This window comes from Fundulus heteroclitus, chromosome 7 (assembly GCF_011125445.2).
Source record: "Fundulus heteroclitus isolate FHET01 chromosome 7, MU-UCD_Fhet_4.1, whole genome shotgun sequence".
Classification (NCBI taxonomy): Eukaryota; Metazoa; Chordata; class Actinopteri; order Cyprinodontiformes; family Fundulidae; genus Fundulus; species Fundulus heteroclitus.
The window spans coordinates 42,568,915-42,591,402 of record NC_046367.1 but is presented as its reverse complement, the minus strand read 5'-3'; the positions used below and the strand labels follow the sequence as shown (position 1 = coordinate 42,591,402).

At 44.0% G+C, this 22,488-nt stretch overlaps 1 protein-coding gene across 4 annotated transcripts in view; it reads right to left on the bottom strand.

Moving 5' to 3' along the window:
* Nucleotides 1–22,488, bottom strand: part of ttn.1 (titin, tandem duplicate 1) — a 169,888-nt gene that overhangs the window by 28,460 nt on the left and 118,940 nt on the right. For all 4 annotated transcript variants that reach the window (XM_036139670.1, XM_036139671.1, XM_036139672.1 and 1 more), the window contains 13 exons: nucleotides 22,013–22,315; nucleotides 21,603–21,908; nucleotides 21,111–21,398; nucleotides 20,694–20,984; nucleotides 20,322–20,609; nucleotides 19,950–20,232; nucleotides 19,545–19,852; nucleotides 19,342–19,446; nucleotides 19,015–19,212; nucleotides 18,624–18,920; nucleotides 17,929–18,516; nucleotides 17,510–17,812; nucleotides 87–17,393 (listed from right to left, as the gene is read on the bottom strand). In XM_036139670.1, coding sequence (XP_035995563.1) covers nucleotides 87–17,393; nucleotides 17,510–17,812; nucleotides 17,929–18,516; nucleotides 18,624–18,920; nucleotides 19,015–19,212; nucleotides 19,342–19,446; nucleotides 19,545–19,852; nucleotides 19,950–20,232; nucleotides 20,322–20,609; nucleotides 20,694–20,984; nucleotides 21,111–21,398; nucleotides 21,603–21,908; nucleotides 22,013–22,315 — 20,865 coding nt within the window. The remainder of the gene's footprint in view (nucleotides 1–86; nucleotides 17,394–17,509; nucleotides 17,813–17,928; nucleotides 18,517–18,623; nucleotides 18,921–19,014; nucleotides 19,213–19,341; nucleotides 19,447–19,544; nucleotides 19,853–19,949; nucleotides 20,233–20,321; nucleotides 20,610–20,693; nucleotides 20,985–21,110; nucleotides 21,399–21,602; nucleotides 21,909–22,012; nucleotides 22,316–22,488) is intronic.

Genomic DNA, 22,488 nt, shown 5'->3' with positions numbered 1-22,488 from the left:
AAATACACAGCAATACATTTATTTTAATTGTTTTGATCTGTATAAAAAGTTGTACAGCTATCACTTATCATTTTGTCCTAGTTTACCTGTTATCTTTGTTCCTCCCTTGGCCTCTTGAGGTAAACCCACTCCATGTTCATTTTCTGCTATAACTCTGAAGTAATAGACGGCTCCCTCCTGCAAGTCTTCCACCTTGTAGGTCAATTCATGACAGTTGCTGCTCACAGACACCCAGGCCTTCTTACTTGCCTCACGTTTCTCAACATGATAGGCTTTCACTGCATCTCCACCATCATTTTCTGGAGCCTCCCATACCAGAGTTACAGAATCCCTGGTCACAGATGAAACTTTTACGTTGAGAGGGGGTCCAGGGGAGTCGAGCACTTTCACTAACATGGGCAGAGTTGCTTTACCAAGTGGTGATTCAATGGTGACACAGTACTCTCCAGAGTCATTCCTAGTTGACTTCTCAATAGTCAGTGAGGTGCTGGATTCTGTTGATTCAATGGTTCCTCTTACTTTTAGATCTACACCTTCTCTGCTCCATTCAACTGATGGTGTTGGTTTTCCCTTAAACGGCACTCTAAGGGTGAACGATGTACCGTGCTTTACAACAAGAACCTTACGCATCTCAAGATCAGCATCAAATGATGGTTCTGCTGTTCTGTCTGCTGCTGCTGCCGGATCTGAATATGGGCTCCGAACACTGCTGCCAACTTTATTTATTGCCTTTACACAAAATTCGTACTCTACATCTGTCTTTAAACCAGGGACTGTGAACTCCAAGCTTTTGGTAAGAGGTATTGCCTCGACCCATCTGGCTAGTTCTTCGGGTGACTCGGGTTCCTCTTCTTCCTCCTCATATTCCTCTTCATCCTCAACCTCTGGCTCTGGTTTGGGAATATATTCTCTGTATTCTACACTATATCCTAAGATGGGAGTTCCGCCATCATCTGTTGGTGGTCTCCAAAAGATAGACACTGTGTCTTTTGTCGAACTTATAATCTTTGGTTTGCTTGGACGAGAAGGAACAACCAGGGGATCTAGTGCTCTGAATGTTGCAGATGGTTCACTGGCAGGGCTCAGGCCAGCTGCATTCTCAGCATAGACTCTAAAGTCATATTCACAACCCTTGCGAAGTTTTGTCACCACCATGGTGACATCCTTAACTAAATCTCTGTTCACACGGATCCAGCGCATGCCTGTCTTCTCCCGACGCTCAATTACATATCCAGCGATGGGGCTTCCTCCATCACTGGCTGGCTTACACCAGGTAAGGGTCATTGAATCTCCAGTTATGGAAGTCACATCAACACCAGCTGGAGCAGTTGGAATTGTGTATGGATCAGTGATTTTTATAGGCTCACTCTCCAGAGCTTCGCCAACACCATGCTTGTTAACGGCTAGAACCCTGAAGATATATTCATTGTCCTTAAGCAGACCAGTGACTTTAAAGTAGGTTTTTGTGACATCACCCTTAACTAATGTCCACGCCAAACGACTGGTCTCACGCTTCTCAACAACATAATGTGTGATCTGAGCCCCACCAGTCTCCTGAGAAGGACCCCATGACAAAGTGCACGCCTCAGCTGTGAGACCAGTGATCTGAAGAGGGCCTGCAGGGGCACCTGGTTTGTCGATTATGACACAGTTAATTGGCATGGTGACTGTTCCACCAATGTTCTGTAGAGTTAGTACATACTGTCCAGAATCCCTTCTGATACAGTCCTTTACAACAACAGAAGTGCTTGTATCTGTCGAAACAATCTGAATCCTGGCTCTCAGCTCAATCTCTTTGCCATCCTTTGTCCAGCAGATGACAGGGGCAGGACGTCCAGCAACATCAGCGTTAATCTTCAGAGTTTCTCCAGCCTTCACAAACACAGTCTCTCTAAACTTGACATCCATCATGATGCGTGGTGGATCTACATCATCCTTGACAGTAATAGGGCCTGTGTTGTATGAAGGAATACTGAACTGTCCAACTGCGTTCTTTGCAATGACACGGAAATCATACTGGCTGTTCTCTGTAAGGCCAGTAGCCTCATAGTGGGTCTCTGGCACATTGGTGAAGTTACATCTTGTCCATCTACCTTCAGGTAGGTCTCTCCGCTCAATGATGTAGCCAGAAACCTTGGATCCACCATCATATTCAGGTTTATCCCATGATAATGAAACTGATGTTCTTGTGATAGTTGTAACCACAGGTGTCCCTGGAGGATCACATGGATCTCTTGCTGCAACAGCTTCACAGGCCTTGCTGCATTTACCAATACCAGCAATATTTTCAGCATAAACACGGTATTCATAGAGCATACCCTCTTCAATACCAGTGACTTTGTATTCGGTATCTTTGATCATTCCTCTGTTCATCTTATTCCAAAGAATGCTAGAACGCTCCTTCCTCTCCAAATGATAGCCTAGAACAGCACTTCCGCCATCAGTGACCGGCTCATTCCAGGTCACCAACATGTATGACTTAGTTGCCAGTTTCACAATAGGTGTTGATGGAGGTCCAGGTTGTCTGAAGTTATATTGAGCAGTAATTCCCGGAGAATCAAGGGCACTACTCTTGCCATAACGGTTGACAGCATAAATGCGGAATTGGTACTCCGCTCCATGTGTAAGGCGGCCAGCTTTTATTGCTGTTCTGGCCACATTACTTGCTACTATATGCCACTCTTGGGTGTTTGTATCTCTCTTCTCCACTATATAGTTGCTGATGGAGCAGCCACCGTCATAATCTGGTGGGGACCAGGACAGTGTAATGCTGTCCGAAGTCACATCATCCACCTTAACACCTTTAGGTGGACCTGGTTTGTCTAGGACAACAACTCCAATACTAGCTGTTACAGTTCCTGCTGTGTTGGCCAAAGTGATTTCATACTTGCCAACATGCTCTCTGCTAGCTCCTTTAAAAATAATTTTAGATGAGGTTGCTGCATTTATGATAGTTATTGATGATGTTTGCTTCAAAGGAAGGCCATCCTTCTTCCACGATACAACAGGCTTTGGCCTGCCTCTTACGGGCACTTCTATAGTGAGATCATCCCCAGCCTTGACGCTGTACGTGGTAAACAGTAAATTTACAGAGGGTTCTATTGCAACATCTTTTGCAACCACAGGTAATCCCAGATCTTTTGGTTCACTCTTTCCCTTTTCATTGATTGCAACAACTCTGAACAGATATGCTTCATTGGGATTCAGATTAGGAACAGTTGCTTCGGGTACTTTAACTGTGCAGGCTGTGCCCCACTTGTCACCACTCTTGGGTTTGAATTCCACATTGTAGCACATTACTTTGCTTCCACCATCATGAACAGGTTTCTCCCAAGCCAGTGATGCGCTAGTCTTTGTTACATCCACAAGCGTTACCTTGTTTGGTGGTTGAGGCACTTCAGATACTTTGATTTCTTTGGTTTCCACTGCCTGTCCTTGACCGTATGCGTTGACAGCACAGACTCTGAAATAGAATATTCCACCCTCAGGGAGTTCTTCAATTTTAAATGAGTTAGCAGTGCAGTTGCTAGTGACAGTGGTGTAGGCCTTCCTCACAGACTCTCTCTTTTCAACAATATAGTTTGTAATTTTTGCACCACCATCATTCACTGGTGTATCCCAGGCAAGAGTTACTGAATCCTTCTTAAGCTCCTTGACAGCAAAGTTTTGTGGTGCACTTGGTGTGTCCAAAATTCTTACTGAAATAACTGCAGATTTTGTACCACTGCTGTTCTCCAGTGTTAATGAATATTTTCCACTGTCAAAGCGATTGACATTGTCAATGACAAGCATGGTGTATGAAGTAGTGGTGTCAATAGAGGCACGCTCTGTTAGAGTACTCTCAAGCTTCTCCCATTTCACAGAAGGTTCAGGTCTCCCTCGAATAGTGACAAACAATCGCAAGGTTCCTCCAGCTCGGACAGACACCACCTTTCTGAGGTCTGCATCCAACTCCATCTCAGGTGCATCTGCCCTGTCTGAAGTCACTACGGTGCCATGGACATTAGCTGCCTCCCCAACTCCTTCTGAGTTAATGGCACAGACACGGAACTGGTACTCTCCGCCCTCCTTCAGGTCTGTGATGGTAAGTTTAGTAACCTGAATACCTGTAGGTGGAGTACAGATGGTCCATTCTTTTTCAACGGGTGCTTCTACTGTTGGTGCTACCTCTGCTTCTTCAGCTAACTCAGGATGTGGTGTATACTCCCTCATTTCCACAATGTATCCCTTGATGTAGGCTCCACCATCAAAGTCAGGTTTACCCCAGGACAGAGACACAGAACACTTTGTGTAGTCTGTCACCTTAGGGTGGCGTGGAGGTCCAGGTGGTGTTGTGGCATCACATGCTCTGTAGAAAAGAGACAACTCACTGAGGTCTCCAATTCCAGTCTCATTCTCAGCTGCAACACGGAACTCATAGAAATGGTCTAATATAAGACCTGTGACCTTGAAGTGCGTGTCTGTCAACCTTTGCCGGTTGCATTTTGTCCACCTCACACTATCTTTGTCACGTTTTTCAAGGTGGTAACCTTGAATATCAACTCCACCTGTGTTTTCTGGAGCTGTCCATGACAGAATCATAGAGTCTCGCGTGATTTGACTTGCTTCAGGAGTTCCAGGAGCACTTGGAGGCTTGTAGGGATTGCGTGCAATAATGGGTTCACTCTGAAGACAATCACCAGCCCCATATTTGTTTACTGCTCTGACTCTGAAAATGTATTCATTTCCTGGAAGCAAATTGGTTACTTTGTGGTAAAGGCTTTTTACATCTGCTGCAGCTACAGTCCAGGACAACCTGCTAGTCTCTCTCTTCTCCAAAACATAGTGACTGATAGTAGCTCCGCCATCCAGAGCTGGTTCAGACCATGAAAGGATGCATCTGTCGGCCATGACTCCTGTCACTTTAATGGGTCCAGTGGGTGGACCTGGTTTGTCAAGGACTTTAACAGTGATGGGGAAGGTTTTTGTACCACCAAGATTTTTGAGAACAAGGTCGTAGTGGCCAGTATCTAGTTTGGTGACATCCTTTATGGTCATAGCTGCACGCTTCTGAGTTGTTTTAACTTCAATACGTAAGGCTTTATCCATTTCTTTTCCCTCTTTAAGCCAGACAACCTCAGGTTGTGGAGTTCCATAAATGTCTGCATCAAAAAGCAAACTTTCTCCAGCAGCAACAACAATTACATCCTTGTATTTGGGGTCCATTGAGGCCCTTGGTGCTTCAATTGCGTCAATAACAGTGATGGGTCCGGAACTGTCTGATGGCTCACTGAAGACTCCAGCAGCATTTCTTGCAATAACTCTGAATTCATACTGCTCGTTCTCTGTCAGACCAGTATTTGTATACTCAGTCTCAATTATGTTAGTAAAGTTGGATCTTACCCAGCGATCATCGGGGGAGGAGAGATCTTTTCTTTCCACAATGTATCCATTTATTTTACTGCCGCCATCATACTGAGGTTTGGTCCACTGAATTTTGATTTGATTTTTAGTAATAGATACAGCTTCTGGAGCACCAGGAGGATCACATGGATCGCGAGCAACAAAGGACTCAGATACTTTACTGCATCGGCCGATGCCAACAATATTTTCAGCATAAACTCTGAATTCATAACCAATACCCTCCTCAAGGTTGCAGATCTTGAACTGAGTATCTGTAATGCGGGTCTTGTTTAGTTTGTTCCAGAGGATGCTGCTTCTCTCTTTACTTTCCAGATGATAGCCAATAACCGCACTTCCACCATCACTGACTGGCTCATTCCATTCAATGATCATCATTTCCTTAGTTGCATATTTAACATATGGTGTCCCAGGAGGTCCAGGTGGTTTGTACGGATACTGCACTACAATGGCCTTGGAGTCCAGAGGCGCACTCTTTCCATATCTGTTTTCAGCAATGATTCTAAACTGATATTCTGCACCAGTCTTCAGTTTTGTTACCTTAAAAGCTGTTCTAGCTAGCTGTGTAACAACTGGCTGCCATGTATTGGTTGTTGTATCTCTCTTCTCCACTATATAGTTCTTAACTTGACAACCACCAGTGTACAATGGGGGCTCCCAAGAGAGATGGACAAAAGTGTTGCTCACTTCTAAGACTTTGACCGGACCTTTTGGTGGGCCAGCCTTGTCAAGGATAATAATAGTCACATCTTCTGTGATGGTGCTGACAGTGTTTGTTGCAGTAATAGAATATTTACCAAAGTCCTCTTTGCATGCCTCGGTAATCTTAATTCCAGTAGTTAATGGAGTGTTAAAAACATTAACTCTAGATGTCACCTTTAAAGCCTGACCATCCCTTTCCCAGCTGACTTTAGGTTTGGGCCGGCCATGTACAGGGAACTCCAATTTAAGATCTTTTCCAGCTAGCACGCTGTATGTGTTAAATTGCATCTTAATGCTTGGTTCTATGGTCATGTCACTTGCAATCACTGGTGCAGCAAGTGCCTTTGGCTCACTTTTTCCTTTCTCGTTGTATGCAATGATCCGGAATAAGTATTCCTTTCCTGCTGTTAGGCCTTTAACAGTTCCTTCACAAATCTTTGGGCTTGCAGCAACTCCCCACTTATCTGTACCCTTGGGCTGCATCTCAACCAGGTAGCCACCAATCCTGCTGCCACCATCATGCTCAGGTTTCTCCCAGGCCAGTGTGGCACTGGTTTTGGTGACATCGGTGAGGAAAACCTTTCCAACAGGCAGTGGTACTTCAGAGGCTTTTGAAGCAGTTTTTGTCTCTACAGCCTGACCAATTCCATAATCATTCTCAGCCATCACTCTAAAGTAGTACATAGCTCCTTCAATTAGATTCTCAACTTTAAAAGTAGTCTTGGTGCATTTTGTAGACACATTTGCATATGCTTTCCTGGTTGATTCACGCTTATCAATGACATAGTTCTTGATTTTCGAACCTCCATCAATTACTGGTGCATCCCATACGAGAGTAACAGAATCCTTTCTGATGTCTTTCACCACAAGTTTCTGTGGGGCCCCAGGTGTGTCCAGGACTTTTACTGAAACAAACTCAGAAACAGAGCCACTGCTATTTGTCAAGCTCAGAGAATATTTTCCTGAGTCATGTCTGTCAGCACTGTCAATAGAGAGCTGTGTGTAGTTCACAGCTTTTTCAACTATGGCCTTTTCAGAAAGGTCTCCGCCATCCTTTGTCCATTTAATTTCTGGTGTTGGCCTGCCCTTGAAGGGAACAAAGATCCTAACAGATCCACCAGCTTTTATTGTGATGCCTTTCCTGAGCTCGGAGTCCAGATGGATTTGTGGTGGATCCATCCTTTCTTCTGGCTTCGCTGTTCCAGAAAGAACAGCTGGCTCACCAACTCCCATTTTGTTCAAAGCACACACTTGAATTTTGTACTCCTGGCCCTCAGTAAGTTTGGGGATTTCATATTTGTTAACACGCAGGCCAGTAGGGGGAGTAACCATTGTCCATTCTTCCTCTTCAGCCTTGCATACTTCAACGATATATCCTTGAATGGTACTACCTCCATCGGATAGAGGCTTTCCCCAAGAAACTGTAATGGAGCTTTTTGTTGAGTCGATTACATTCACATATGCTGGAGGACCGGGTTTGTACTTGGGATCAGATGCCTTGTAATATGAACTAGCAAGGCTTGGTTCTCCTGGTCCAACAGTGTTCTCAGCAGATACTCTGAACTCATACTCATGGCCTGTGGTTAGACCTGTAACTCTGTATGACAGATCAGTGACTTTTTGCCTGTTACATCTGGTCCACTTGATTCCAGCCCTGTCCTTCTTCTCGATTATATAACTGATAATCTCAGTGCCACCATCGGTCTCAGGGGCAGACCAAGTGAGAGTCATGCCATCATGGGAAATGTTGAATACATCTTCAATGTGAGGTGCACCAGGTGGAACAAATGGATTCTTCATAGTAACTGCACCTGACTCCAGTGCCTCACTGACACCATGGCTGTTTACTGCCATTACACGGAATATATACTCATTGCCCTCCAGTAATTTAGTAACTTTGTAGCATGTGGTGTTGCAAGTATTAGAAACAACAGTCCAAGCTAGGCGACTTGTTTCTCTCCTCTCAATGATGTAATGTGTTACAGGACTACCTCCATCATGTAATGGGGCCCGCCATGCCAGTGTGCATCTATCTTCAGCTACTCCAGTGACATGGAGAGGCCCTTCACAAGGACTGGGCCTATCCAGGACCAAGACCTTAAATAGAACAGTTTCACTGCCAGCCTCATTTGTCAGCAGAAGTGTGTAAGTCCCACCATCAACTCTTACACAGTCTTTGACAATGATCATTGCATGATTTTCTGTGTTTTTGATTTCTAGTCTGATTGTATTCTCAACTGGCTTTTCATCCTTGAACCACTGGACTGAAGGCAGTGGCTTACCACGGACGTCTGCATCCAACCTGAATGTCTCTCCAGCATTTATAATAACAGTCTTGGTAAAGGCAGGGTCAATTGAGTATTTAGGGGCCTCCACCTTGTCACTTGCTGTGATAGGTCCACTGTTGTATGATGGCTTGCTGACTGTTCCAACTGCATTTTTAGCAAAGACTCTAAAGTCATACTGGGCATTTTCAGTGAGACCAGTAGCAGTAAATTGGGTCTCAATCACATTAGTGAAATTTGCCCTCACCCACCGACCTTCTGGTAGATCACGTTTTTCTATCATGTAGCCAGTGATATTACTGCCTCCATCATATTCTGGTTTAGTCCACTGAATGACAATGGTATCCTTGGTAACATGGATGGCCTCTGGTGTGCCTGGGGGATCGCATGGGTCACGGGCAAAGCAACCTTCTGAAACCTTACTGCTTCTGCCAATGCCAACAATATTTTCAGCATAAACTCTGTATTCATATTCTATACCCTCTTCCAAAGGATAACTCTTGAATGTAGTTCCATGAATAAGTGTCTTATTGATCTTGACCCAGAGAATGCTGTTTCTCTCCTTTCTTTCAAGATGGTAGCCAAGAACAGGACTTCCTCCATCTGTTATAGGCTCATGCCACTCAACAACTTGGTGGTCTCTGGAGAGAGATGCGATGAAGGGAGTCCCTGGTGGGCCTGGCTCTCTGTAAGGATATTGAGCAGCTACAGCTGATGAATCTAGACCTTGACTCTTTCCATAGCGGTTCTGGGCAATTATCTTGAACTGGTATTCAGCTCCAGTCTTTAGTCTGGTAACTTTGATGGTTGTTCTAGCCCAGTTGCTGCTCACATTCTCCCATGTTGTTGAGGTAGTATCTCTTTTTTGTACTATGTAGTTTGAGATTTGGCACCCACCAACATATTTTGGTGGGTCCCATGAAATTGTGACACTCTGTGTAGTGATTTCATCAAATCTCACTGGACCAGATGGAGGGCCAGGTTTGTCAAGTACAATTACTTCAATTGCACTTTCCTTCTTTCCTGCTGAGTTGGTGGCAGTTATGGTATACATACCAATATCATCACTTGCTGCCTCCTTAATGCTTAGTGTTGTATGTGTAACTGTATTGTGAATATTGACTCTGGTGGTAAACTTCAAAGGGGCTCCATTCTTGGTCCATGTGATTGTTGGTTTAGGGCGTCCAAAGATGGGAATATTAATGTCCGTGTCTTTGCCAACATGGACACTGTAGCTGCTGAATGCAGGACGAATATCTGGCTCAAAGACCAGATCCTTGGTCATCACTGGACCAGCAAGAACTTTTGGGTCACTCTTTCCTTTGTCATTGATTGCAGTAACTCTAAACAGATATTCCTGTCCTGGGTTCAGATTGGACACTGTAGTCTCCATTGTCTTAAACGTGTTTACACCAGACCATTTATCCTGGCCCTTCAACTGTATCTCTAGCAGGTATTGCTGAACTCTGCTCCCACCATCATATTCCGGCCTCTCCCATGCCAGGGAGATGCTTGTTTTTGTCTGATCTGTAACAATCAAAGTCTTTGGAGACTGGGGCACCTCTGAAACCTTAAGAGGGTCTACTGTTTCAGCAGGCAAGCCAACACCATAAGCATTTTCAGCAAGGACTCGGAAATAGTAAGTACATCCTTCTTGTAGGGGCTCAATCTTACATGAAAGAGCATGGCAATTTGTTACAGCAGCTGCATAGGTTTTACGTGTGCTTTCTCTCTTTTCAATGATGTAGTTCTTGATCTTGGATCCACCATCTAAAAGAGGTGGCTTCCAATCCAGTGTTACTGACTGATTTGTAATTTCCTTTACTTTAAGATCAACAGGAGCACTGGGTGTATCTAGGACACGGACAACAACAAATGCAGATTTGGTTCCACTAGAGTTCTGAGCAGTCACTGTATACTTTCCACTGTCATTTCTGCTCATCTTATCAATTACAAGGGAGGTGTAACTGCTGGTTATTTCAACCTGAGCAGTCTCTTTGAGAGCTGCTTCATCTTTGTCCCAATTGATGGCTGGAGTAGGTCTTCCTCTAATGGGGATAAACAGTCTAAGGGAAGCACCAGCTTTAATGGTCACAATCTTCCTAAGTTCTGGGTCAATATCAAGGTCTGGCTCCTCAGTCCTCTCGTGCACAACAACAGCTCCAGAGACATCAGCATGCTCACCAACTCCAACCTTGTTTATGGCACACACTCTAAACTTGTATGCCTGGTTTTCCTTCAGATCACCAACTTCAAATTTAGTTGTCTTTATACCGGTTGGGGGTGTACATATTACCCATTCCTCAGCAGGTGCATCTGTGGCAGACTCAGGTGCATCTGGGGCTTCAGATTGTACTACTGGCTCAGCAGCAATACAACGCTCAACAATATATGCCTGAATCTCACAACCTCCATCACATAAAGGCTTCCCCCATGACAGAAATACTGATGATTTTGTTGTGTCAGTGACCTTAGGGTTTTGTGGTGGGCCCGGTCGGAAGATTGGATCAAGAGCTTTGTAGAAAACTGTTGGGGTGCTTGGCTCACCAACGCCCACACCATTCTCAGCTGCAACTCTGAATTCATAAATGTGACTTTCCATTAGTCCAGTTACTTTAAATGTCAGATCTGTAACTGTTTGCCTGTTACATCTTGTCCATCGCACTCCTTCTTTGTCATGCTTCTCAATTATGTATCCAGTAATAGGACTGCCCCCATCTTCAGAAGGAGCCTCCCAGCTTAGCACCATTGAATCCTTTTTAACATCTGAAACTTCAATATTCTTTGGTGTTCCAGGTGGGACGTATGGATCTTTAATTAAAACAGGAGCAGATTCCAGAGGTGAGCCCACTCCAAACTGATTCACAGCATAGACTCTGAAGATATATTCATCTCCTTCCAGAAGCTTATTTACTTTGAGACAAATATTCTGTACTTTTGGATCAACAACAGTCCAGACAAGTCGGCTTGTCTCTCTTCTCTCAACAATATAGTGAGATATTTTGCTGCCACCATCTTGAAGTGGTGGTTTCCATGCAAGGGAACAATGATCTTTGGCTATTCCTGTAACAACAAGAGGTCCTTGAGGTTCCCCAGGCTTATCAAGGACAACAACGTTGATTTGGACAGCCTTTTCTCCACCAGGATTTTTCAGCAAAAGAGTGTATCGGCCTCCATCTGACAGTTTAGATTCCTTAACTGATATATAAGCTTTAGTGGGTGTGTTCTTAATTTCTCTATGAATAGTGTTGCCGAGTTCCTGTTCTCCCTTCAGCCAGTGAATGGACGGCAATGGTTTGCCATGCACATCGGCATCAATTTTGAAGTTGTCCCCGGCATTAACCACAAGCGTCTGTGTGTATTCAGGGTCAATGCTGATGTGTGGTGGTTCAATCTCATCCCTGGCGGTTATAGGGCCTGTGCTGTAAGAGGGTAAACTGAAAACACCTGCAGCATTTCTAGCAATAACCCGAAACTCATATTGATTATCTTGTATAAGTCCAGTTGCAACATATTCTGTCTCAATGACATTGGTAAAATTGGCCTTTGACCAACGACCCTCAGGAAGCTCCTTCTTTTCAACAATGTACCCCGTCACCTTTGCACCACCGTCATATTCAGGCTTGGTCCAAACAATGGTTATGGAGTCTTTAGTGATTTTTGTTGCTTCTGGAGTGCCAGGAGGATCACAGGGATCTCTTGCAATATGGCCTTCAGACACTTTGCTTGCTTTTCCTATTCCTACAATGTTTTCAGCGTAAACACGGTATTCATACTCCATTCCTGGTTCCAGACCTGTGGTCTTGAAAGTTTGGTCAGTAATGAGAGACTTGTTTAGTTTGACCCACAAGATGCTATTTCTCTCTTTGCGTTCAAGATGATAGCCTAAGATAGCACTTCCACCATCACTCACAGGCTCATTCCAGGCTACAACCATGCTGTCCTTAGAGCAGGCGGCAATGTTTGGTGTTCCTGGTGGTCCTGGGAGCTTGTATGGGTACTGAGCAACAATACATTCTGTTTGGAGAGCTGGTCCCTTTCCATATCTGTTTTCAGCAGCAATCCTAAACTGATACTCAGAGCCAGTCTTCAACCTGCCTGCCTTAATTTTTGTTCTTGCTAGGTTTTGAGATACAACCATCCAGGTAGTTGTGGATGTGTCTCTTTTTTCCACAGTGTAGTTTTTGATGGGGCATCCACCATCATAATCTGGTGGGTTCCAGGAGATTGTTATACTATCAGACGTGACCTCCTCCACCTTGACAGGCCCTCTGGGCTGGCCAGGCTTGTCTAGAACAACAATACCAATATTTACCGTTGTCTCTCCTGCTATATTGCCAAGAGTGACAGTATACTGGCCAACATCATCCTTAGCTGCCTCTTTAATGTTGAGGTTCAACAATGTGTCTGTTGCACCAAAGTTGACTCTGGTAGTTCTTTTCAGAGGCTGACCATCTTTTATCCAGGTAGCAGTTGCTTTAGGGCGTGCCACATATGGAATCTCCACTGTCAAGTCTTCTCCTGCCAAAACACTGAATGTATTGAACAGTATTTTAGCAACTGGTGCAATGATTAGATCTTTCACTATGACAGGGACACCAATTTGACGAGGGTCACTGGTTCCTTTCTCATTCTTTGCTGCTACACGGAACATATACTCCTCCCCTGCATTTAGTCCACTGATAGTAGCTTCTGTCTCTTTCACAATCATAGCCTGGGTCCACTTATCCACACCCTTTGGCTGAATCTCAACAACATAACAACCTACTCTGCTGCCACCATCGTGTTCTGGCTTTTCCCATGATAGGGTTACGCTGTTCTTGGTGACGTCTTTCAGAGTGATTTTACCAGGTGGTTGTGGCTTCTCAGACACTTTAACTGATTCAGTTGTTTCAATGGGCAAGCCAATGCCATATTCATTTTCAGCTAAAACTCTGAAGTAATAGTTACACCCTTCTAAAAGCTGGTCAACTGTGAAGACGGTACTATGGCAGTTGGCATTAACTGTGGCATATGCTTTCCTTGTGGACTCCCGTTTTTCTACTATATAATTCTTAATTTTGACTCCTCCATCATTCACTGGTGGATCCCATGTTAAAGTGACAGCTTTGTTTGTGACTGAAGTAATTTTCAGATTTTGTGGGGCACTTGGTGTATCAAGAATCCTGACTTGAACTGTAACCGTCTTGGAGCCAGAGCTGTTTTCAATGGTGAGGTTATATTTTCCACTGTCAAATCTATTGACATTTTCAATTACAAGGGATGTGTATGATGATGTACTGTCAATGGTTGCCCTCTCTAAAGGCTCACCATCACCTTTAGACCACTTTGCCTGAGGAGCTGGTCTGCCTCTAATTGGAACAAACAGTCGGAGTGTGCAGCAAGCTCTCAGACTGACCACTTTGCGGAGCTCAGCATCTAAGTCTATCTCCGGAGGAAGGAGTCTGTCCTCAGCTTTAGGATTTCCAGGAACAAGTGCTGCCTCACCAACTCCTTCACTATTAATGGCAGAAATATTAATCTTATACTCCTGATTTTCTTTCAGATTAGTGAGGGTAAACAATGTTGCAAGGAGACCTTCTTTGGGAGTTACAATGGTCCATTCCTCCTCTTCCTCTTTTTCACTTGGGATGCATGTCTCAACAATGTAACCAGTGATTTCAGAGCCTCCATTGTATACAGGTTTGTTCCAGGCAATGGTAATTGAGGATTTGGTTGTGTCCAAGATTCTGGGGTTGCATGGAGCCCCTGGCTTGTACAGCCCATCAGTGGCTCTGTAGAATAGACTGGGCACACTTGGTACACTCACTCCAGCAGCATTCTCAGCAAATATTCTAAATTCATATTCATGTCCTGTAGTAAGACCTGTTGCCTTGAACTGTAGGTCTTTGACTTTTCTTGTATTACATTTGACCCAGCGGAGGCCAGCTCTGTCTTTCCTTTCAATACTGTAGTTGGTAATTGGAGTTCCACCATCACTCCTAGGTGCTTGCCACATGACAACCATTGAATCTTTAGTAATAGCTGTCACCTCAGGATTTTCTGGTGGGTCAGGTTTCACATATGGGTTGTCTGCAATAGTGGGTTCTGATTCAAGAGATTCTCCAAGGCCATATTTGTTCACAGCCATTACTCTAAAAATGTATTCATTTCCTTTGAGAAGCTTAGTTACTTTGTGCTGTGTAACTTGCAGCCCTGAAACCACATTGGTCCAAACAAGTCTACTGGATTCACGTTTCTCGACTACATATCCTTCGATTTTGGCACCACCATCGTCTGCTGGTGGAGCCCAGGTAAGTACACAGTTGTCAGCAGTTACATCAGACACTTTCAGGGGTCCAATCGGTGGTCCAGGTCTGTCAAGCACTTTAACATTAAAGATGTGTTTAGCAAATCCACCGACATTAGTGGCAGTCAAAACAAATTCACCTCCATCCGATCTAACAGAGTCCTTGTTAGTCAGAATAGTTGTTAGTTCAGTGAACCTAACCTCCAGCTTCATTGTGTTCTCAACTTCCTTTCCGTCCTTTGTCCAAGCCATAGATGGGGTTGGCTGGCCAGCAATATCAGCTTCAAGCTTAAAGGACTCTCCTGCCTTTAGAAGAACAATGTCCTTAAAGATGGCATCAACCATAATACGTGGCTCGATTATGTTATCTTTGCAGGTAATTGGGTCAGATGGTTCGGATGGCATGCTTACTGCTCCGGCTGAGTTTCTGGCTATGACACGGAACTCGTATGAGGTGTCCTGAGCCAGTCCACTGACAGTGAAGGCCGTCTCAATGATGTTGGTAAAGTTAGCTCTCATCCAACGGCCAGCCGGCAGTTCTCTCTTTTCTACTGTGTAACCAGTGATCTTAAAGCCACCATCATAGGCAGGCTTTGTCCACTGAACAGTTATGGCGCTGTTGTTAACAAAAATGGGAATAGGCTGACCTGGCGGATCCACAGGGTCCAAGGCCAGAATTGCCTCTGAGGCTTTACTTGGTTTACCGATTCCAGCCATGTTTTCAGCCAAGACACGGAATTCGTAAGCAACTCCATCTTCAAGTCCTGATGACTTGAAAATATTGCCTTTCACAAGACTGTTGCTGATCCTGTGCCATATAATGCCACTTCTTTCCTTCCTTTCAACATGATAGCCAATGACTTCATTTCCACCATCAGAGACAGGTTCGTTCCAGCCAATTGTTATTGAGTCTTTAGTGAACGCAACTACACTGGGAGTTCCTGGTGGCCCAGGTACTTTGAATGGATAGGCAGCCATCACAGCCTCTGATGTGATAGGGGGTCCAACACCATATCTATTTTTAGCTTTTACTCTAAACTGGTACTCTGATCCAGTGTTTAACCGTATAGCTTTAAACACTGTGCGAATAACAGTTGATGAGAGTTCAGTCCATGTTTGGGAAGTGGTGTCTCTAATTTCAACCACATAGTTGTTAATTGGAATACCGCCATCATTCTCAGGAGCTTCCCAAGAAAAGGTGCAATAGGTGCGAGATATATCCACAATCTTCACAGGTCCTTTTGGTGGCCCGGGTACATCATGCACCTTGATGATTATGTTCTCTGTCACAGATCCAACAATGTTCTTCGCTGTTAAGGAGTAAACACCACTGTCAGCTCTAGTGCATTGACTTATGCTGATAATAACAGTAGCTGCAGTCGTTTCTATATTGATTCTCTGGGTGACTTTCAGGGCTGCTCCATCCTTCTGCCAAGAAATTGTTGGTCTCGGACGTCCCATAACTGGAATTTCAACCTTAATGTCATCTCCTGCTTTAGCAATGACAGTCTTCCTACACACACCACGCAAGTCAAACTCAGGAAGCGATGTAGAATCTTTGACAATAATGGGTTTGCTCTCACGCGGAGCACTTCTACCAGAGTGGTTGACAGCCATGACATGGAAAATATACTCCTCATTCTCATTGAGATTCTTCACTGTGAAATCCATGGTCTTCACTGTCGTAACATGTGCCCACTGGTCTGTTCCCTTCTTCTTGGCTTCTAGAACATATCCTGTAATTCTGCTTCCACCATCATGTCTGGGTTTGGTCCATGCTAGGCTTACAGAGGTCTTTGTGATGTCTGTGGGAATAATGCTCTCTGGAGGAGTGGGTGCTTGGGATGCACGAATGGGATCAGCAGTTTCAACCGCCTCTCCAATGCCATACTCATTTTCAGCAGACACTCTGAAGTAGTATTCGCAGCCTTCACCTAAGTCACCAATTCTGACTGAAGTTGTTGGGCACTTTGTAATCACAGTAGCAAAAGCCTTACGTGTTGATTCTCTTTTCTCAATTATGTAATTTGTGATTTTGGCTCCTCCATCAATTAGAGGAATATCCCACTGAAGTGTAATACTATCTTTGTCAATCTTTACTGGTTTGAGGTTAAGAGGAGGTCCAGGTGAATCCAAGACTCTCACATGAATATCAGCACTTTTCTTTCCAGCTGAGTTTTCAAGGGTGAGCTCATATTTGCCAGCATCAATCCTTGAACTCTCAGGGATAAGCAGCATAGTGAAAGATTCAGTGCTATCAATGACTGCACGTGTAACTGGCCCACCCTCTTTACTCCAAGTGACTGTGGGAGCCGGACGACCCTTGATTGGCACAAAGAGACGGATGGAGCAACCAGCTCTGACAACAAGGGTTCTCCTCAGCTCTATATCCAATTCTAAATCAGGCTCGGCAGCATGTTCTACAATCTCAACCAATTCCTGAGTTTCAGCAGGTTCACCAGCTCCTTTGGCATTTACAGCACTAATCCTGAAATGGTACTTGGCACCAGTTTCCAAGCCAGGAACAACAAACTCTGTGATTCTAAGTAGAGAAGAAGGAGTGTCCTTAATCCATTCTTCTGTTCCCTCCTTTCTGTGCTCAATCACATATCCAGTGACTTCAAGTCCACCATTATCCAGAGGTTTCCCCCAGTTCAGTGTAGCAGTAGTTTTAGTTGTATCTGTAACTCTTGGATTGACGGGAGGTCCTGGAACATCTAACAGACATATAAAAAATGGTTATAAGTGTGTAACTGTAATATTTCTGCAAAAACAAAGTATCTTTGCACAGATAATAATTAAAAAATGGTATTTGTCAATTGGCTTTACTTACAGGCTGCAACTATTGTTTTGACAGGCATAGATGGTTCACTTGGCTCTCCAAAACCAGCTTTGTTCTCAGCAAGAACACGGAACTCATATTCAACATCCTCAGTAAGACCCGTGACTTCGAAGCTGAGCTCAGCAATGGATTTCTTGGATGCCCTAACCCAACGCATCGCTTTCTTTTCCTTTTTCTCAATACTATAACCAGTAATGTCACTTCCTCCATCGTCAGCTGGTCTTCTCCAAGTCAAGGTTACTGCATGTCCATCAACTTTCTCAACTTCTGGTTTAGATGGTGGACCAGGGGGACCTAAAATTGAAAGAATAATGCACCATTCTTTTTGAAATTAACCTTATAATACACACAAACAAATATTACAGCCCATAAAAGGGGACAGACTAATTAAATAATGTAACCATACATACCAAATCTGTCAATCATCTTGACAGCTTCAGAAGGAGATGGCTCACTAGCACCATACTGGTTCACGGCAGAGACTCTGAAGAAATACTCATTGCCCTGAATGAGTTTGTGAGCCACATAGTGACAGTCAAGGACCTTCTCTTCCAGGACTGTCCAGAGCAGACGGCTAGTTTCCCTCTTCTCCAGGGTGTAATATTTGATAGGAGAGCCTCCGTCCTCGGTAGGGGCTGTCCAAGTAAGAGTCACCTTTTCAGAGGACACTCCGCTGCACTCTATGGGCCCAGGAGCACTAGGGACATCCAGAACTTTGACCTTGACCGTTTCCTCCTTTACACCAAATGGATTTGTGGCTGTGATGACGTATTCTCCAGAGTCTTTTCTGCCAGCATATTTCACAGACAAAGTGGATGATGTTGGAGTGGTTTCTATTTGAACAATGTCAGAGGGTTTGAAGTATTTTCCTCCCTTTGACCAGCAGGAGGTTGGTGCAGGTTTCCCCAAAATGCTTGTTGCAGTGACAACAATTGTATCACCAGCCCTGACGGTCAGACCTTCCTTTACCTGAGCATCAATGATTATGGTCGGAGAAGCTGTTGGAGAAAATTAGAAATATTCACTCAATCATGACCTAATCTGAAGCTTGTTGTCATGTTTACTTAAAAAAGTCCTTAGGAGTGGCTGTTAATTTTTAACTCACCATATTCGTCTGTACACATAATGGTATCTGTCTGCTCAGAAGGTGGGCTGAGGGCACCTGCAGCATTCTTTGCCCTAATCCTGAATTCATATTTGCAGCCTTCTTGGAGATCAGCAACAGTAAATGCTGGTTCCACAACATTCACGTTGTTTGCTTTCACCCAGATCTTGGAAGGGAGATCCCGCTTCTCTACAATGTATCCTGTCAACCGGTGACCACCATCGAATTGAGGTTCAGTCCACTGGAGGGTCACACTGCTTCTAGTAATGCTGATTACATCCGGTTTACCAGGTGCATCTATTAATATAGGGGTTAAACAACAATACATGGTTGGGTATATACATGCTGAGCATTTATAGTTTTGGAGTTACTTTGCCTCTTGTAAGCTTACCGATGGGATCTAGGGCCACCTGCGGATCCGTTGGAGCACTCGGCCTGCCGATTCCAGCCAAGTTAATAGCCATTACTCTAAACTCGTACTCCAAACCTTCAGTTAGTCCAGTGACTTTGTGTTCCTTCATCTTTAAGGCAGCTGGACTGGCTCTTTTCCACAACATACTGTTCCTCTCCTTAAACTCAACATGGTAGCCTAAACATGGCATCAAAGATTGGGAAAGAAAATCTAGTAAGATCATCTCACATTTATATAAAAAAAACATAGGAATAAAATAGTTTAATTGTAAAAAAAAATGCTGATCAAGTTTTAAGCAGACAGGACCTGTGATTGGAGATCCTCCAGTCTTTCTGGGGTCAGACCAGGCGAGATATGCAGAATCATGTCGCATACTCATGATCTGAGGTGGAGGAGGTGCATCAGGTACGTCTGTAAAAAAAAAGTAAAGTAGTGATATGCAGTTCATATAAGTAAAATGTTAGATTCAAAAGTTCTTAACTATGTTTATATTAAGAAAAAGCACTTACTAAATGGATGTTTTGCAACAATAGGCTCAGACTTAAGTCCCTCTCCAACACCGTACTTGTTCTCTGCACTGACTCTGAAAATGTATTCTGTGCCCTCATGAAGACCCGTCACCCTCATTGTATTTGTCTCCACAGTTGACGAAATGGTCACCCACATGTTGGTGATGGAGTCCCTTTTTTCCAAGATGTAGTTAGTAATCTCTGAGCCACCATCATCCTTAGGGACACCCCACTTTAACGTAGCACCATCAGCAGTAACATCTTTGAATTTTATTGGTCCAATAGGGATGCCAGGTTTACCGACCACCCTAAAACAACAAAGATGAGACATTTTAAACTTTATTTCTACAAAGCCAATGTTTTATTATGGCTGGAATCTCTATAACATTTTATTTTGACTTTTACCTGATAAAGATTGTGGACTCTTTTGTGCCAGCACTATTTCTCAAGGTGATGGTGTACTTCGAAGCATCAGTTCGCTGACAGTCCCTGATCAGGAGGGTGGTGTTGACTGCAGATGATTCGGCACAGACCCTGCCGGTGTCTGTCAGATCTTCATCATCTCCCTTCTTCCAGGTAACCTTGGGAGTAGGTTTGCCAATTATTGGAATCTTTAGACGGACGGTGCTGCCCTCTTTGGCAATGTAGCACATGTTGGGCAACTCTCTCAAGTCGCAGCTTGGAAGAACTTCAGACAAAAAGACAAGAATTTTTTTATCCTTTTTTGAAGTTTTCAAAATTCCTTTGCAGGAAGGTTTTATAAATGTGGACACTTACTAATTTGGTCCTTAGCAATCACGATCAGCTCCTTGGCAGAGCTTTCTCCTGAATCGTTTACAGCTTTGACTCGATATGTGTACTCTTTACCCTCCACAAGGTCCTTGGCACTATACTGCATGTTCTTGGACCTCATAAGCTCCTTGTATTTGTCATCACCATTGAGAACCTCTAGCACATAGCAGATAATGCGACTACCACCGTCAGTTAGGGGTTTCTTCCAACTTAAGGTGCACGAGTCCTTGGTCACCAGCAAAGTTTTGAAGTCCATGACAGGTCCAGGCTCCTCTGAAAGCATACAATTGCAACACTGTCAATATTATCTCTAAAAAAAAAGACTAGAAAAAGTACAACATTCAATGTTTCACACACCTGTTGCTCTCACTGCATCAGCTGTTTCACAAGTTTCTCCAACACCGAGCTTGTTGACTGCCGACACTCTAAAGCAATAGGACCGTCCAGCATCCAGGTCTGGAACCTTAAATGAAGTTTTGGCACAGTTGTTCGAGACGATGGACCAGGCCTTTCTTTCAGTGTCACGTTTCTCCACTATGTAGTGCGTGACTTCAAAACCGCCATCAATCAGAGGAGCATCCCAGAGGATGTGAGCACTGTCTTTGGACGTCTCCTTCACCATCAGGTTTACCGGTGGACCTGGCGTATCTGAAAGGTGAACAACACTTTTAAAACAAGACCCCACATTTTAAATGATATTCATGGTGTTACAGAAATGAAATGGATATGTGTATATGGATGGATGTTCACAATGAAAATCATTCCTGTACTAACCAAAAACTTTGACAACAATGGTGTACATCTTCATGCCAGCCAAGCTGTCCAGGGAGAGAATGTATTTGCCAGCATCATATCTGTTGACCTTCTCCACCATAACCATGGTATCAGTGTTGCTAGACTTGATGACAATGCCTTGACGGTCCTTAATGTTGGTGTTCATCTTTGCCCAGGTAACTTTGGGAGTGGGACGACCCTTGATTGTAGCATACAGCTTCATCGTCGTGCCAGCATTAAGTTCAAGGACTTCTTTCAGCTCGGCACTTAGCTCTGCTTCTGGAGCAACTGAATAAAGATACAAAACGTGCATTTCTCAAAGACAGCATTAAGCACACGATTTGAAATTATCAGATTCAGTTTACAACAGAAAATGTTGAGATTTTATAGGCTTACTTGTTTATCCGGTTTTATACAAATTTGATTAGCCAAATGTGCTACAGCATGTACCACATTACTGTACGTCTTGCTTAAAGTCATTTTTGTACTTACCTATGATATCCTTCGCAACATGTTTGCCTGGGACTTCAGCTGGCTCACCAAAGCCCACTTTATTGACAGCAGTGATGCGACACTGGTACTCTGCTTTGTCAATTAGGTTCTGAATGATGTAGTGGGTGTCCTGCAGGTTTCTGGGAACATTGCAGCGGATCCAGTCTGTGGTGTCGGTTCTCTTGCATTCTACCAAGTATCCAATAATGGGGCTTCCACCATTGTTAGCTGGTGCAGTCCAAGTGAGACTGATTGTGCTGTGAGTTGTATCCGCCACATTGGGGTTTATGACTGGTCCAGGAGGAGCTGAGGAGAACCACAGTGATTAATTTCAGACAGCATTTGGAGGTTTGATTTCTGGATAATAAAAAGGGTAAAAGTTATTATGAACAAAGATGTTTGAGACTTACTAATAGGATTCTGTGCGGTGGTGCCAGCAGAGGGTTCGCTGGGATTCCCAAGTCCAGCTTTGTTGACAGCAATGACTCTAAACTCATACTCAACTCCTTCTGTTAGGCCTGTCACTTCAAGACTCCTTTCTGTTATGGGCTTTCTATTAATCCTGGTCCACTTCATCTCCTTGCTCTCCTTCTTTTCCACCATGTAGCCCAGAACAGTGGACTTTCCATCATCAACAGGCTCCTTCCAGCTCACAGTCATGTTTTCTTTGGTCACATTGGTTATCAGGGGCGCTTCACAGGGACCTGGGACAGCTGAAAGTGGTACCCAAATAAACATGTTTGATTAAACAAAAAACTAAAACATATAGCTCAATATTAAAATTAGTTGCTAAATCTGGACCCGGCTTGTCCAGAAACATGTTGTGATGTGCCAGATAGAAGATGTACCATCCAAAACATACAGTTAGTTAAATCTTAACAGTAGT